The sequence below is a fragment of the Pantherophis guttatus genome, chromosome 4 (genome assembly GCF_059756535.1).
Source record: "Pantherophis guttatus breed Tessera chromosome 4, ASM5975653v1, whole genome shotgun sequence".
NCBI lineage: Eukaryota > Metazoa > Chordata > Lepidosauria > Squamata > Colubridae > Pantherophis > Pantherophis guttatus.
The window spans coordinates 35,359,529-35,375,412 of NC_142066.1; the positions used below are offsets into that span (position 1 = coordinate 35,359,529).

General features: G+C 40.6%; 1 protein-coding gene across 17 annotated transcripts in view; it reads right to left on the minus strand.

Annotated features, from left to right (window-relative positions):
* The window catches only part of LOC117668981 (von Willebrand factor A domain-containing protein 5A), a 33,030-nt gene extending 17,443 nt beyond the window's left edge, over positions 1 to 15,587 (minus strand). For 2 of the 17 annotated variants that reach the window (XM_087891942.1, XM_087891938.1), the window contains exons 1-6: positions 15,325 to 15,483; positions 10,499 to 10,535; positions 8,142 to 8,218; positions 4,897 to 5,099; positions 4,227 to 4,449; positions 1,384 to 1,553 (exon numbers count right to left, since the gene is read on the minus strand). In XM_087891942.1, the coding sequence (XP_087748068.1) occupies positions 1,384 to 1,553; positions 4,227 to 4,449; positions 4,897 to 5,099; positions 8,142 to 8,181 (636 nt within the window). In that variant the 5' untranslated portion in view covers positions 8,182 to 8,218; positions 10,499 to 10,535; positions 15,325 to 15,483. Of the gene's footprint in view, positions 1 to 1,383; positions 1,554 to 4,226; positions 4,450 to 4,896; positions 5,100 to 8,141; positions 8,219 to 10,498; positions 10,536 to 14,470; positions 14,623 to 15,324 lie in introns of those variants that run through there. The other 15 variants (XM_087891944.1, XM_034423059.3, XR_015733711.1 and 12 more) reach the window with 12 other exon arrangements.
* Between the last annotated feature and the right edge of the window lie 297 nt (positions 15,588 to 15,884).

A 15,884-nucleotide genomic window follows, 5' to 3' on the forward strand; every position in this document is an offset into this window, starting at 1 on the left:
TAACCCTTGACTTACAACCACAATTATCACATAATCTCAGTCGTTGAGCAAGACCACCCATATGACTGCTTTGCTCAATAGCTACAATCCCAGCAGAGAGAGACACTTGCGTGCAACTTGTGCTGGACCTGCCTGAGGCCCTTTTCTCTCCTTTCCTTATCAAATTGTTTCTCTGCTCAGGAGCTGAAAGACTTCTCTGCCAAATTCCAAGAAGGATTTTCAGCCCCTGAACAGAGACATTTGTGCAAGGCCTGCACTGGGCTGTCCCATCCATCAGGCACCCAACACTCCTTGCCTTACCACCCAGTTTCTCTGCTTAGATTTTGGTACCCTCTTGTCTCTCGGGTGGCTGAAAGAACTGTCTGCCAAAGGAGTTCAGCTCCCCTCAATGCACAAAAGGGAGAATCCTTCGATTGGATGCAAGAATGCAGCTTTCAGCCAGCATCTATAGACCAGAGGGAGCTCTTTCAGCAGATGCAGCAGCTTGCAACTACTGACTTTCTGGGAAAGCCAGCAGAGAAGATTGCCAATGACAATTACATGATTGAGAGGTACTTGGCAACTGGTTGTAAGTGTGGTCAGGTTGCCAAGCATCCAGACAGTGATCATGTGACTGTTGGGGTTTTGTAATGGCCAGAGATGCTTTATGGTTTAAAGCAGGGGTGTCAAACTCAAGGCCCATGGGGGGGCGTTAGATCTGGCCTGCAGTGCCGCCCTGGAAACAGTGAAGGACTGGCCCACGGTGCCTCTGCAGCCCTTCCATGCTCTGTTTTTGCCGGCAGAGAGTTGCAGGAGGCCATTGCAGCTGAAAATGGAGCTCGGGAGCCCATTTTCTCTGGCAGAGCACATGGACCATCACAGGTGCCCCTAACATGAGTGACATCAAGCTGGCTATGCCACCCTAGCCACACCCACTCCTCCCCCACAAGGTCAAACACAACCCTGATGCAGCCCTCAATGAATTCAAATTTGACACCCCTGCTGTAAAGCATCCTTTCCTAGGCTATCGTAACTCTAGATCATCATTAAATAAATGAACAGTTGTTAAGTTGAGCATTACCTGTAGCTCTTACTTCACAGCAGACCAAAAATTTTCAGCAGTTCTAAAAGGAACTACTGTACATCTGGCAGCTCCTATGCATTTAGAGCCCTCTATTGGGGCAGCAGCACCACTGCTTTTCAGCATCAGTCTTAATCTCACATCCTATTTTTGTTTTTTTCTTCTAAAAGTCAGTTCAAATGGGGTGAACAATCCTGTATTTCATTTGGTTGTTGGGTTCATGCAGACTACTGATGTGGTGTATGAAGTGTGCAGGTGTTGGAAAAATACTTTTTACCCAAAGTTTCTCCCAATCCTAATTTTTAGATCCCGCACAGCCTCACCTGGGCAGCAGTGCGATCCTCTGATATATTCTGTGTAAGACTGCATTTTGAGTCCACCCGGTTGATGCCATAGGGGGACTCCACCTTGGCACTGAGGCTGAGGGTGTAAGGCAGAGCTTCTTTGGACACCCGTGGTATCTGCTGGAAAACAGTGCTCCCTTCTGAGCCTGCTAACAGAAAACACATGTGAGGCTCTGTCTATAGAAAGTAGGGAGGTTCCTGGGGGATTCCCAGAATCTGGGGCAGCAGGACACACCACCTGAAACAGGAAAGTGGCACTGTGGTGCTGGGTTTATTAGGTTGGACTAAGCTCAGGTTCAGAGCCTTATATGGCCACAATCTTCACTCTAATTTTCGATTCCAGCAGATGCTTTGCTTGGACTCCAAAGCTACACAGGGAGGGATATGATTACTACTTGGCTACCACAGAAGTAACCAATGGTAGCTCCAGCCCTGTGATTCCGTTTGCTGCTAGAACAGCGAAAATCAGCTGTTCTAGCGGCTTGGAACTCTCCCCCAGGGAAAAAGGGGGAGAGAAGAGCAGAAGGGTCTGGGTAGAGCTCCCCTAGACCCCCAGGCTTTTTTTTTTTTAAGCTTGGGGTTTGCAGGGTGAGAGCTCCCTGAAAGCCCTTCAGTGCTCCGGATCCGGGATGATTCTGCTTTATGCAGAACAAGGGGTCGCGACCACACCAGCAGTGCAATTTTAAGGATTAAAATTTGAATCTGGATGCTGGCAGAGCAAAATCAGGAGAACAGAAAATGCAAGTATTAAACTTTAACGCCGTTTAAAACAAAGAAAAAAAGATGGCGCTTAAGGGCGGCAAAAACGAAACTTATAAGTGAAAGTGATTGTTAAAAGCTGTAAAAACTACTGGATTACCCGGTAAGAAAAAGGATTTAAAGTGCTAGTGAAATGAAAACGACTATGGTATTGACTCTAACTACTTTATACTTCTAAATTGTGTGAAAATTATTGGATTTATTGACCTGATAGCTGAATAAATTTAAAGTGGAAATTGAACTATGGCTGACATCAAGGATGGAGGATATGAGCCAGCAAATTCACAAGTTGTGACTGTAAAGGTTTTACAAGAACTTTTAAATAAAGAAGGAAGTGACTGATTATATAAGCAGGAAGAGTCGAAATGGAGGTTTTGAATTGAAGGAGATAACTTTTAGAAGAGAACAATTTCCAAAGATGCATCAGCCTCAAATCTATATTCAAAAATAAAAGTAGGGGGAGGAGCAATGTTGAAGAAAGTACTATTGCAGAAGAAGGACTGGAAAAAATATAGAAAGAAAGGAAGAATTGAAGATTAGTTTCTTTTGGGGAGGATTTTAATACTAAATTTGAAAAGTCTACTGAAATGAGTATCTTTTAAGTTTAAGTAAAAATGTTTAACTAAAATGGATAGCTTTTTAAAAAAATATCAAGTTATTAAAATGGTTAACTTTAAACTTAATTGATAATTTTCTGAAAGTTTTGAAACAGATATTTTGAAGGAGGAACTCAAGAGTTAGAAATAATTTAACTAAATGGATTAATAGTATTTTTAAGGTTATATTGTGAAGAATATTCTATTGAAGTGTTTTTTTAAGAAAAAAAACTTACTGTATTAAAATGGTTAATTTAAAATTGAATGGATATAAAATAATATTTTTTTTCTTCTTAAAATATATGCTTTAAAGAAAGTTTTAAAATGTTTAAATTAGAATCCTAAAAGGGGAGGCTGATGAACAATTTTCAAAAGAGGAGTTAAAGAGTGTGAGGGGGTTGTGAATCTTGTGGTAAGTTAGTATATTTTAGCTTATGTTTGTTTAATGCTATATCCTGTTTTTGCTCTGGGAAGTCGGGAGTGGGGGTGGGGAAGGGGGGGTTGAAGGTTGTGTAGAGATAAAATGGTTGTCTAATTTTTAATAAAATTAAAAGATAGTTTAATAAATAAATGTATTATTAATAAATGTATTAATAGAGAAGTAAAAAAAGTGGGGAAAATGTTATAATAAAGGAAATGATGATATTAAGATATGATAAATATTGGAAAGCAGAAAAAAGACACAAAAGATGTATTTAGAAGATATGTTGACTGATTGATTATGTATTGTTTGTTTGTTTGTCTATAAAATAAAAAACTTTTTGAATAAAAAAAAGAAGTAACCAATGGTAAATCACTCCTGCCAAGAAAAGGAAGTGTCCATGAAGCCATAAGGAATCCTGCTCAAATTGGAGGACATGTAATTGTATCCTAGTCCCCCAGCCTGAAAATCCAGCCTACTTCATGAAGATGGTGTGAGAAGAAAATAGGAAGGGAAGAAACGCACTTTATATTAGTATTTTTTAATTTAGAAAGGAAAATAATGAGATATGATAGCTGAAGGTTTCCAAGTTCTTTGTACCTTCTTCTACTCATCTGGGGGGCACCATCTTGCAAAAGTCTGGTGTAGTAACTGCACACCATTTTGAGCTGTATCCGTTAGTAAAAATAAAGAAAATGCTAACATTAAATGGAAAGAATCAATGGCAGCATGCCTCTTTCTCAAGCTTCTTACTTCAAGAGTTTATTGTTTTAATGGCAAACTATAGCTGTGTTTGCACAATGTGACTGAAATCCTGCTAATTTCACATCCCCAAAGAATGTACAGAACATGTTAACTCCTGTACAAGCATTGTACATTATGCCTTCATGTCTTGTATGAATCCAGCCCCAGCTGTTGGTTTTTAGGATGAAGCTGAGTTAATTGTCCCAGTGCTTGACACCATTGAGAAGGGAGAGCAGGAAAGGAAACCATTGGAAGCTTTGCTTTGGGGGCTTCATGCTGAACTTGGGAATATAGTTAGTTACCTGCAGGAACATAGCGGGGGTTCAAGACAGCTGGCAGGACAAAACGGACGGCATCATCTGGTTCTACCACTAGTGCTTGAACATAGCGCAGTTTCAGTGTGGCTTCCTCACCAGGAGGAAGATTGCCCAGGTTGCACATGAAAATGTCACTGGTATTTTCTTCTCTCTCAAGCAAGAAAGCCTGGCGGCCTTCACTCAGGGCATCTTCGTATTCTTGCTCGGCCTGTGTTGAAGAAGAGGGAGAAAGAAGCAAGAACAGGACAAGATCACTGATTAAAGTGGTCACAAATAAAGTGCCTCTGGGACTTGGGTTTTTTAAAAAATCCCAGCCAGCAATGGCAATTCACTTTCATAGTGTTGTCAAGAAGATTACATGCACCTAATTATCAGACACCGAGTTTAGTAACCTTTCCAGATAGTCTTCCTTTCAAATGAAAAACACATTCACATGTGTGGGAAGTTACACTATTCCTACCACCACTTACCTTTCATTATAGTAGAGAAACAAACGTTGTCAAGAAAATATATCAAACCTGAAGGAAATGTATTTAAGCCTGTTTAGCATAGCTGATTGTGACTTGTAGATACAATCTGGGTGCAGCAATATAACCTCTTAGTCCTTCCCAAAACTATATCCTTGTATTCTGAAATGTTTTTTAGTGTTCTGTACCTGCTTCTTCTCTCGGATCTGGGCCTCAATCCGTGTCCCACCAATCAGACCCTCAAAGGCATAGACTGCGGCTTCATCATCCAGAGGGAAGACAAAGGTGGCCTCCACTGGATTCTTTTCCTCATTCTGGTACTGCAGTTCTGATACTACGTCAGCCACGAAACCTCGTATAGTGACATCCACAGAAATGCTTTTCAAAGGCACTGGGGTGTGGAAAATAACAAAAAGAAGATAGTTAACTCACTATCCAGCCTGGCCCAGAGCAGAAAACCCTGCGCTAAGAGTTAATAGTTGAAAGTGCTGGCTGGTAAGATGTCTTTTGTAGGTGTCATGCCCCTACTCCAAGATCTGTAACCCCCAAATCATTATTAATGTATGGGATTTATATGGCCACCCATCTCACATGTGTGACCCTGGGCACCATACATAATTAAAAAACAAAAAATCACAAAATCCAATGATCAAAACCAATTAAAAACTGCAAAAACTACAGTAACAAAAAGGGGCTGTACAATTGCATGGGATTCACAAGTTAGATGCATATACAGGTTTTGAGGGCCCTGCAGGATGGGACTAGCTTCACCTCAGGGGAAAATTGTTCCAAAGGGTGGTTGCCCCAATAGAAAGGCTCTCTTCCTGGAGAGGCTGTAAATCATTGTGAAGCTGTATATAAGTCTAAGTGCTATTGCTATCCCACTGAGGGAGACCTAAAAAACGTTTTCCTTTGTTAACTAACATTGTTATTTTAATTTAACTTATTTTTCCTCTCTTTTAAAATGGCGCTAAAGCTCATTACAGGCTGGAATGTAGGAGAAGTTTTTACCCTGTTGCTGTATGGATTGATTGATAGTTTCTAACATTTCTAAATTGAAAAGATAAAGTATAGAAGGGAGAGCTGGAAATTATCTCCTGATAAAAAAAAGTTTGTTAGCTGCTAATTGGCTGGCATCTGGTTTGTCTCTTCATGAACTCCAAATAACCTTTTCCTTGCTAACATCTTAAAATTTACGCCTTTTCTGATACCAGATCTCATTTAAATGGGCATACATGTAACATGTTTGACTATATGTAGCTGATTTACTGTAGGTGTTTCTTTTATTTTATCTGTCCAATCAACTTTTCCTTTTGCATTATCTTTGTGGTGTTAATTATAAAATGGAATGTAAGATAAGGATCTGGATTCCCCCTCTTTGAATGAGAGGAATCCTCTCTGTCTGAATACTCTGATAAATTGTCATTAAAAAATCTTCCTGTCTCAGTCTATCTCATTGGAAAATATGCATACTGAGGCGCAAGCCTAAAAAAAGACATATTTGGCCTTCACTGCTAAACCAAGTTCATTGCCTGACTGAACCCACAGCGTGCCATTTCTGGAGTTGGGGAGAGGCGGTCCCTCAAATAACCTGTTCCTGTGCCATGTAAGGTTTGAAAAGTTATACAGGTAGTCCTCGACTTACAACAGTTCATTTAGCGACCGTTCAAAGTTACAACAGCACTGAAAAAAGTGGCTCGTGATGACCTTTGAAGCAACCTCATGGTCACGTGATCAGAATTCAGATGCTTGACAACTAGTTCACATTAATGACGGTTGCAGTGTTACCTGGGTCATGTGATCCCTTTTTCGACCTTCTGACAAGGAAAGTTAATGGGGAAGCCAGATTCACTTAACAACTGTGTTACTAACTTATCAACTGCAGTAATTCACTTAACAACTGTGGCAAGGAAGGTCGTAAAATGGGGCAAAATTCATTTAACAAATGCCTCAACAACAGAAATTTTGGGCTCAATTGTGATCGTAAGTCGAGGACTACCTCTAATTAGAATCTTGAACTGGATCAGGAAGCAAACTGGCAAACCAAAGCAGATGCTCACAGGACCCAGATCAGACAAAAACATTACAAGAAAATCCCAAATTGGCTCTCAATGATGGAGGCCCTGACTCACCCAAATAGGTGGGAGAGGGAGAAAATGGCCAGATATAAAGATATTCTAGATGAAGGAGGGAGGCTTAAACCAAATGATACCTTACGAGAGCAAGGAATAACCTTAGATTGGTGGACCTACTCACAAGTAAAATCCAGATATCAGAGGGACAAAGAACAATATGGTATAGAACCGGGACCAAATGGATTGGACAAAGTTCTGATGGGAACAAATAAAAAGATTCTGGCAAAATTATACAATTATCTGCTAAGCGATGAGAAGTTTGAAGAGGTTACAAAGAATCAAATAATTGCATGGGAGAAAAATATAGGGTGCAATATAAATTTCGGGGAATGGGAGGAGGCATGGAATAGAAATCTTAAATTGACTAGAGCGGTGGCATATAAGGAAAATCATTACAAAATGCTTCATAGGTGGTACCTAGCCCCGGCCAGACTAGTGAAGATATATCCCAATATACATCCCAATTGTTGGAAATGCGGCCATGGCCAAGGCACCTTCTTTCACATGTGGTGGACATGCCCGGAAGCGAAAGGATATTGGAGTAAGATCAGGAGATGGTTACACGAAATAATTGGGGAAGATATTGAACTAACACCAGAGATTTTCCTCCTGGGAATAATAAAGAAGCCATATAGAAAGGAAATGACACATTTAATGATCCATATAATTACAGCCGCTAGATTGGCATATGCACAATTTTGGAAAGAGAAAATTCAACCACCAGAAGAGCTTACAATTAAGAAAATACTCGAGTGCGCAGAGATGACTAAATTAACTTATGAATTAAATGATGAAAAGTCAGTATACTATATGGTGTGGGAAAGGTGGTACAAGTGGTTGCATGATAAAATGGAAGAAAGATCAAAGGTGTGTTAAATATTGGTTAAAAGTGAGTCAAAATATCAACAAGTATTATTTATGTAAATAGTTAAAACACTGCATATCCGATACAAATTGAAAAATGTTTATTATATTTATGTGTTTTATGTTATTGTTTGAATGATTGTTTTGTTTGTTTGTTTGTTTTTCTCATTTTTTTTTCCTTTTTGTTCTGTAAAAAATCTCAATAAAGTCTATTAAAAAAAAAAAAATTTATGCAGGTCTTGGAGCACATAAAGCTATCTATTTTGTTGCATTTTGCACCAGCTGAAAGGTCCAGATACTCTTCAAGAGCAGAATATACAAATGACCTGCAAAGCTATAGAATTAAAATCATAAACTCAAAGACATCATAGTTTCCTTTTTATGCAACTTTCCATTTTACTCAACCTTAACCAGGAATCAGATACTCAGTTTACCTGGCACTTTAGAGGATGTGAGAAGGCCACATCGATGCATAATTGATGCTCTACGGAGGAGAAACAAGGCACACCAACTGTGGAAGACAAAAAATATTACCCTTTTTTATTTTAAGAGAATAGTATACTCCCACATCATTTATAAGTCATTTAAACTGGAAAAAGAATGATTTTCTGACATGGTACAGGGACTATTTTAGCTAAGCAAAATGGCTCATCTGGCCTATTCCTGGTAGTGAATTCTTTCATTTTTAGCCATTGTTATTTTGCGTCTTCTGTGAATTAGCTAGAGGTTTGATGGGGCCATAACACAAACCAGGAATAACCTTGTTTCTCTGTTTGCACTGTCCATTATGTCACATTTGCAATCAGAAAGCCAGCAGAGAATAATTGAATAATCAAATCATAGGACAACAAGGGATTTCTGAGATCTTAGTTTACGTCTATAAAATCATGGGTTATTTATTGACCCTGTATGCATCACGATAAGCCAAATTAAACAAGCCATATTGTAGTTTAATTCAGTTTGTGAATTCATCCAGAGAAGCTGGATGAATTCATGCAGCTAAAACCGGCTAAAACTTTGCTTTCTTCAGCAGAATCCATTACTGCAAAGGAATAGTTTTTCTGTTCTGTTAAAAGCCACTGAGATTGAACATCATCCAAATTATAAAAACCACAAACAAACAACACTTTAGCTATCTCTATGAGAAGGATTGGAGAGAAAATATTTTCATGCTCTTCTTTAGCCGAGCAGATTTCAAAATAAGTGCAAATAGATAACAGCTGCTATCACTTCCTGCTACATGACATGACTTTTTTGGATAATTTGATATAAGAGATAACAGCAAATGCAAAAAACACAAGCCAGATATTATTTCTATAATGTAATTGTTTATTGTCATCTTATAAGGTAGACCAAGACAGGTCACAAAAATGACTCCACCAGAAGTCTAGAATATATTTTAATGCAGCTCCTTCTCCATTTGTTGTCTTAACAGCTTCTAGGTGGCTTCTCCATAGTCATATCTGTGGCTCCCTACACATATCAAGGTAAGATTTTCCAAATATTTAATACACCAATCTAAGCTAAAGCTAAGAATTGTAGCCTTGTTTGATTCCCATAAACCCATGCCAACATCATTAATTATCAGAAGTTATTGGAACTGTAGTGTAACAACTGGCCATTTTCCTTGCTCTGATTTATGAGGTTCACTAGATTCTTGGAAGTCCTTCTTGAGAGCAGTGAATTTACTAGATTTTAGGCCTGGCTGTTAGCCAACTCTGGAGAAGACAAGGGGCTTTGATCAGGGACTTAAGTATGCAAAATATGAACTTTATAACTGAAGTTTTCTGTTCCTGAACCAACAAAATGAGATGAAAAAGAGTCACTACAAACAGATGAGGCATTAATCAGGAATTTTAAAGGGGAGGGGAAAAAGGAGAAAGCAAACATCTAAAATATTGCTGTACTTCAATTAAATTGCTTCTCTGTTACACAATAAGCATATCTGCAGCAGAGATTTCTGATACAATATGGATACCCTGAACAACTGCATCATCCTCTGATTGATGGGAAAATTTTCTTGATAGCAATTGGAATGGAAACATTGGCTGCTCAGCACTAGTCTAATACACATTCTGTCTCATTCTTCACTTTCTTTAGGCAGCAGGAATCCACCTAGTGTCTACTACCAGTCACAGGTTTTGAAAGTTCAGCTTGCATAAGCATTTGGAAATGAAATGGGCCTGGGTAGGGGCTGAGGACAGAACCACTTGCCATAGACCTGATTTCTCCAACCGGATGCTATTAAAGATCTTGTTGGACTGCAATTCCCATAATCTCCAAGAAGCCTACTTTGGAATATGGATGTTATAGTCCAATGCAGGCTGAGGGCTGTGTTGAAATTCCAGATATATGGTACAGTAAATTCTCAGAGAGCCAGTTTGGTGCAATAGTTAAGGCATTCGGCTAGAAACTGGGAGACCGTCCCACCTTAGGTATAGAGCCAGCAGGGTGACCTTGGGCCAGTCAGCCTTTCTCAGCCCTAAGAAGGAGGCAATGGCAAACCGGTTCCAAAATTTTGCCAAGAGAACTGCAGCAATATTGTAAGATGACTGGAAATTTGCCTAATTACTAGTTTATTAACAATCAGAGGCATTTGTAAGCTACAGATGAATTTCAGCCAGAATGTGCCTTTGCTACTTTTTTAACACCTGCCAGCAACAGCTGACACATATAGACTGACCACAAATGTCTCTTATACAGACTACTGTTAGGATGCGGCTTTAACACTTGGTTAAAATACATTGCAGGCCAGCCCATAAGTAGAAATTTAAGGTGACATGATATTTACCTCAAACAGTGGTTAGGAGCCTCCAGATACTCACGGTCTAGAGGAGAATGAAGTTTATCAGTAGCATAGTAAAAACCACATCCAAGGATAGTCAACATATACGGTAATGAAGTAGGAGAAACTAGTTAATACAGTATTACTGCTTTTTTTAAAAAAAATTGATTTATATGCCGCCCTTCTCTGGAGACTCAGGGCGGCTTACAATGCGTTAAGCAATAGCCTTCATACTTTTGTATATTTATACAAAGTCAGCTTATTGCCCCCACAAACTGGGTCTCATTTTACCTACCTTAGAAAGGATGGAAGGCTGAGTCAACCTTGAGCCGGGTGAGATTCGAACTTACAGTAATTACAGACAGCTGGTGTTAATCACAATTCTATTAGTCTGCTGAGCCACCAGGCCCATCCTGCTTCAGACAGGAAGGTAGTGCAGAGAGTGGTAAAGTTGGCAGAGAAGATTATTGGCAGTTCACTTCTTACTATGCAGGACATAGCATGTAAGCGATGCTTGAGCAGAGTCCACAGTATTGTCTGGGACGTTACACATCCACTTCACGACCTGTTTTCCTTGTTACCTTCTGGGAGGGGGCTTTGTGGTATCCGAAGCAGAACATCCAGATTCAATCACAGTTTTGTTCTGTATAGTATCAACCTTTTAACTCTAAAGTTTCCTCTTTCCTTTATGTATTCAAAATGATATACACACACACACACACACACACACACAGTGTGTGTGTGTGTGTGTGTGTGTGTGTGTGTGTGTGTGTATGTCTCTTTAGCCAGGTTCTACCTACGTAAACCAAGATATTATGTAGCCCTAGTTCAATGAAAGCCCAGAAACTAGCGAATTGTGATTTCACTGAACTAGGGCTACATAATATCTTGGTTTACTTAGGTAGAACCTGGCTAGAGACATACACATAAAACCTACAATATACATACATACATACATGATGTATATATATATATATATATATATAGAGAGAGAGAGAGAGAGAGAGAGAGAGAGAGGGAGGGAGGGAGGGAGGGAGGGAGGGAGGGAGGGAGAGAGAGAGAGAGAGAGAGAGAGAGAGAGAGAGAGAGAGAGAGAGAGCGCAAGTATATATAATGTGTAAATATGTGTTATGTATGGGTATGGGTACTTTCTTTTGAGAGCAGCAACAGAACTTCATTTTTAATTCTCCTTGATCTTGAGCGGAAATTGGCTTCCTCAGTTTCCCTACTTAGTCAGCCATATCCAGATAGCGGCCAGAAGTCAATGTTGACTGGAAGGTATGCGTGCCTTTCTGTCTGTTTTCTTAGTTCACTAGGAGGAGCCAGAATATTAGAAACTATATATGTGATTAGGGGAACGAGCAGGGCCGGATTTTCCTATAGGCTAACTAGGCTTCAGCCTAGGGCCTCAAGATCAAGAGGGGCCTACACAGTGGTGGGATTCTGGGGGTTCTAGGGGGTTCGGCCGAACCCTTTGTTAAATTGCTGGCTCGCCCGCCCCTCGCCTCCCACCCGCGCGGCGCCAGCCTACCGTAGCCAGGGGTAGGCAATTGTGGCTCTTTTACAACCTGTGGACTTCAACTTGCAGAATTCCTGAGACAGCTTGGCTGACAATTGCCCACCCCTTCCCTAGCCTGAGTTCCGCTGCCTGGGATCCACGTGGGCTGCCACGTGGTTCCCCACCGGCTCCGGGACGCAAGAGAGCAGGATGGAGAAAGCAGCTTCCACACCTTCACTCACCCTCCCTCTCTGCTCTGTTGGATCGCCGGCCGTTCGCTTACCCCGCCCACTCCCCATCTATTGCTGCCTCCGATGGCTAGAGGAAAAAAAACCTTCAAATTCTTGCCGCGGGGCTTCAAAGGGCCGCCCTAGAGCCAGTGGTGCAGCCGAACCCTTTGTTAAATTGCTGGCTTGCCCCGCCCCTCCGCACCACTATTTATTGCCAATAAATAGTGGTGGGCGAGGGGCGGGGGAGCCAGCAATTTAACAAAGGGTTCGGTGGTTTTTTTGTAATTTTATTGGCCCACGGAGCTTCAGCATAGGCTAATTAGCCCTTGCTTAGATCGGCTCCCGACCCCCAGCTGATTTGCTCTCAACTGTTTTGCTCAGAGCTCTGCTGCTTGCTTGGAAAGAGTGCAGATTTTTTTCCCCCTAGTTATACTGAAAAACGAAAGAGAAAGTAAAGCAGGCTGTTGGCTTTGCACGTTGGAAAATTAGGCAGGCAGATTTCTTTTTCCTCACCAAAAAAGGTAGGTGCAAACAACATGAAATTTAGGGAAAAAGAGGAGATTTTAAAACACAAAAGAAAAAAAGCTCTATTTAACTAGGGAATTGTAATAATTGAGATACTATTAATTGTATATTGTGTTGAAAGCAGAAATGGTTAAGTTGTGGTTTGGAGGAATATATGGGGGAAATTATTTGGTTTATTATTATTGGTAAATATAATTAATTGATTTGTAAGAAATTGGATTGCATGGAAATAATTGGAATATTCATGTTCATATTGATTAATATACAAAAAAGGTAGTTATATAACTAATTGATTTATATTAAAATGTTGAATTCATATTAAACAACTGTAATATTACATAATTAACCAATGTAAGGATGGATATAAAAATAGATGACAATGGGAAGAGGTATAATATAGAATAGAAGGGAAAAATTGAATTTGATTAAGATTAGAGATGAGGATGAAGGGTAATATTGGTTTTTTACAAAAATAGATGAGGACTAAATATGGCAAAAAGGAAATATAGAAATTGTAAATTTAATTGAAATGACTAAACACTGTTTAAATTTATGAACCGGCCAAATACTCTGTTCAAAGAAAATACATTGTATGTTTGTATGTGTGTTTCTAATTATTGCTATTTATTCATATTTGTTCTCTTTTATTCTTTAAAGTTTAACAATTCATTCTTTATCTTAATATCTTTATATTTGTTTGGGGTTGGCTTTCTTCCCTTTCATCTTTTTTATTGTACAGCAATCTTTCTCCTCAAACCTACCACCTCTCTTTCTTTCCTTCTTACTTTCTCTTCCTCCCCGTCTTCTTCTCCTCCCTACTTCCTCTTCCTTTCTCCTTTCCTCCTCCCTTCCTCCCTCTCTTACCCTCCCTCCTACTCTAATTTCCCTTCCCTTCCTTCATCCCTCTCTAATGCTGTATCCTTTTGTGCATATGGACTACTCAGAGGGCTGAAAAAGTTATTTTTGACTGGTCCTCACACTTTTGACCAGTCCTCGAACTTACGACTGTCCTCACATTTTATGTTTTTGCCCTATCTTGTCACCATGGTGAAGAGAAGCAGTTGTGAAATGAGTGACATGGTTGTTAAGAAAGCTGCACGGGCATAAATGTGAGGATGGTCATAAGTGTGAGGACTGGTCAAAAGTGCGAGGCCCAGTCAGAAATGACTTTTTTCAGCCCTCTGAAAAAAGTCTATGCACATAGCCATGCCCACCCGGTCACATGACGAGCTACCCACGCCTACACAGTCACGTGACCAGCTAGCCACGCCCACCCAGTCACATGATTGCCAAGCCACACCCCAACTAAGCCACGCCCACAGTCCTGTTGTTAAAAAAATTGAATCCCACCGCTGGTGAAAGGGCCTCATAAGTGGAATAGCCTAGGGTCTCTTTTCATCTAAATCCGGCCCTGGGAACGAGACTATATATATATGATTAGGGGAACAAGATATTATTGACCAAGAACAGAGAAATAGAAATTAAGAGTTAGGTGGATTAAGGGCATAGAAGTTGCTTGCTTCTTTGGGAAACTTCAGTGTAAAGGGGTGGAGTTGGGAAACAACGGTGGTTGGCAAAAAACCCAGAACAGGAGATCGTGACAGTAATTTATCGGGAAGGCAAGCTAACACTATTTTGTTTTTCCTGTAGGCGAAGCAGTATAAATGGTAGTCGTTTGAAAGATGCAAGAAAGCGCTCCGGTACTCCAAAGATAATTTTGCCTACCTTAAAGGTTCTGGACACTGTCGCCTTTTCCTCTTTGACTACAACCCAGCCGAAAGCGAAAGCGCAGGTTTTCTGCAGAAATTCCCGAATATCCCCGCCCCTCGTTCGGGAAGTACCAACCCGTGGGAGTCTCGCTTCCGGATCTGCGCCTGACGGAACCACTCCCTCTTAGCCCTGTGGCTGCTCCCTCTTTTCCTCCGTTTTGGAAACATTAACCGCAACGGCGAGCCTTTTAAAATTCCTTTAATCCGAGGCTGCTAAACACACCATTGCAATCCCTGCGGGGAGATAGCTTGGCTTTTCAGTCTTTCCTCCGTCCCTCGTTTTACACCCAACGTGGACTCAGCGTCATCCTTGGAAATGCCCGTTACTCTACCCTCCCTTCCACAATCCAATACGGAAGGTGCCAACAAAGAAGAATATTTGTAGCTCAGGGGTTGACATAGGGGTCCTTGGTGCTCTCTGAGCTTGCTTGTTTTCTTGTAGACGTTTCATTACCCAAACTAGGCAACATCAACGACTAGCACTGACGATGTTACCTACTTTGGTAATGAAACGTCTGCAAGAAAGCTAATTCAGAGAGCACCAAGGAACCCTCAGTATGGAAGGTGGGTGACGGGACTCCCACAATTCCCACAGCTCACCATCACCGTCCAGGACTCTTAATTCTCCTAATCCCCCCCCCCCAGCCTATGATTTTGCTGTCAGGATTTGACGGAAGCTGCAGCCGAAACCACTAAAAGACGCATAGATGGCGAAATGGTGATCTCATCCCGGTTCAGGTTTTCACAATCTGCCCACGTTGTAGTCCAACCTGGTTCAAGGGGGGATTTTGCGGAGTAATTCTTACCTACCTTCGGGTCGAGAAACGAACACGATTCGCGTGATTTTTCTTCTTTCAGAATGGCTTCTTAACCCGGATCCGGAGTATTGTTCCTTTTGCTGGCGAAGTTTAGGCAAAAGCCTGTTTCCCGTCAGCCAAATGGCCCTGAGAATTTGAAGAAATATGTGGCAGAACCGAGTTTGCGCATTTGTACTAAAAGAAGGAAAACATTTAACCTAGTTGCTCATTTTCTGTTTGTGAATGTACCGGTGCAGAATATTTTTTTTCTTTTTCTTTTGAGGCACCTGTGTTGTATTTGCAATAATGTGATGATGTGAGATGTTTTTTGTTACGTTGCCCCATACATCAGGAGCACTTTGCATTGTGGTTAGGTATAGAAACAAATTAAACTGATTTGAGTTTTTATTCTGTCATTTAATAGATTGGATCAATGTAGCCACAGATGATTCAAAAATCAAAAATGCATCCACAACTGTGCAAATGAGGCCGCTCCCCTTTTCACATGCAGACATACTTGGACTACATCCTGATTCAGCTAAACATGGATTGTTTAGATATAGAAGAACCTTA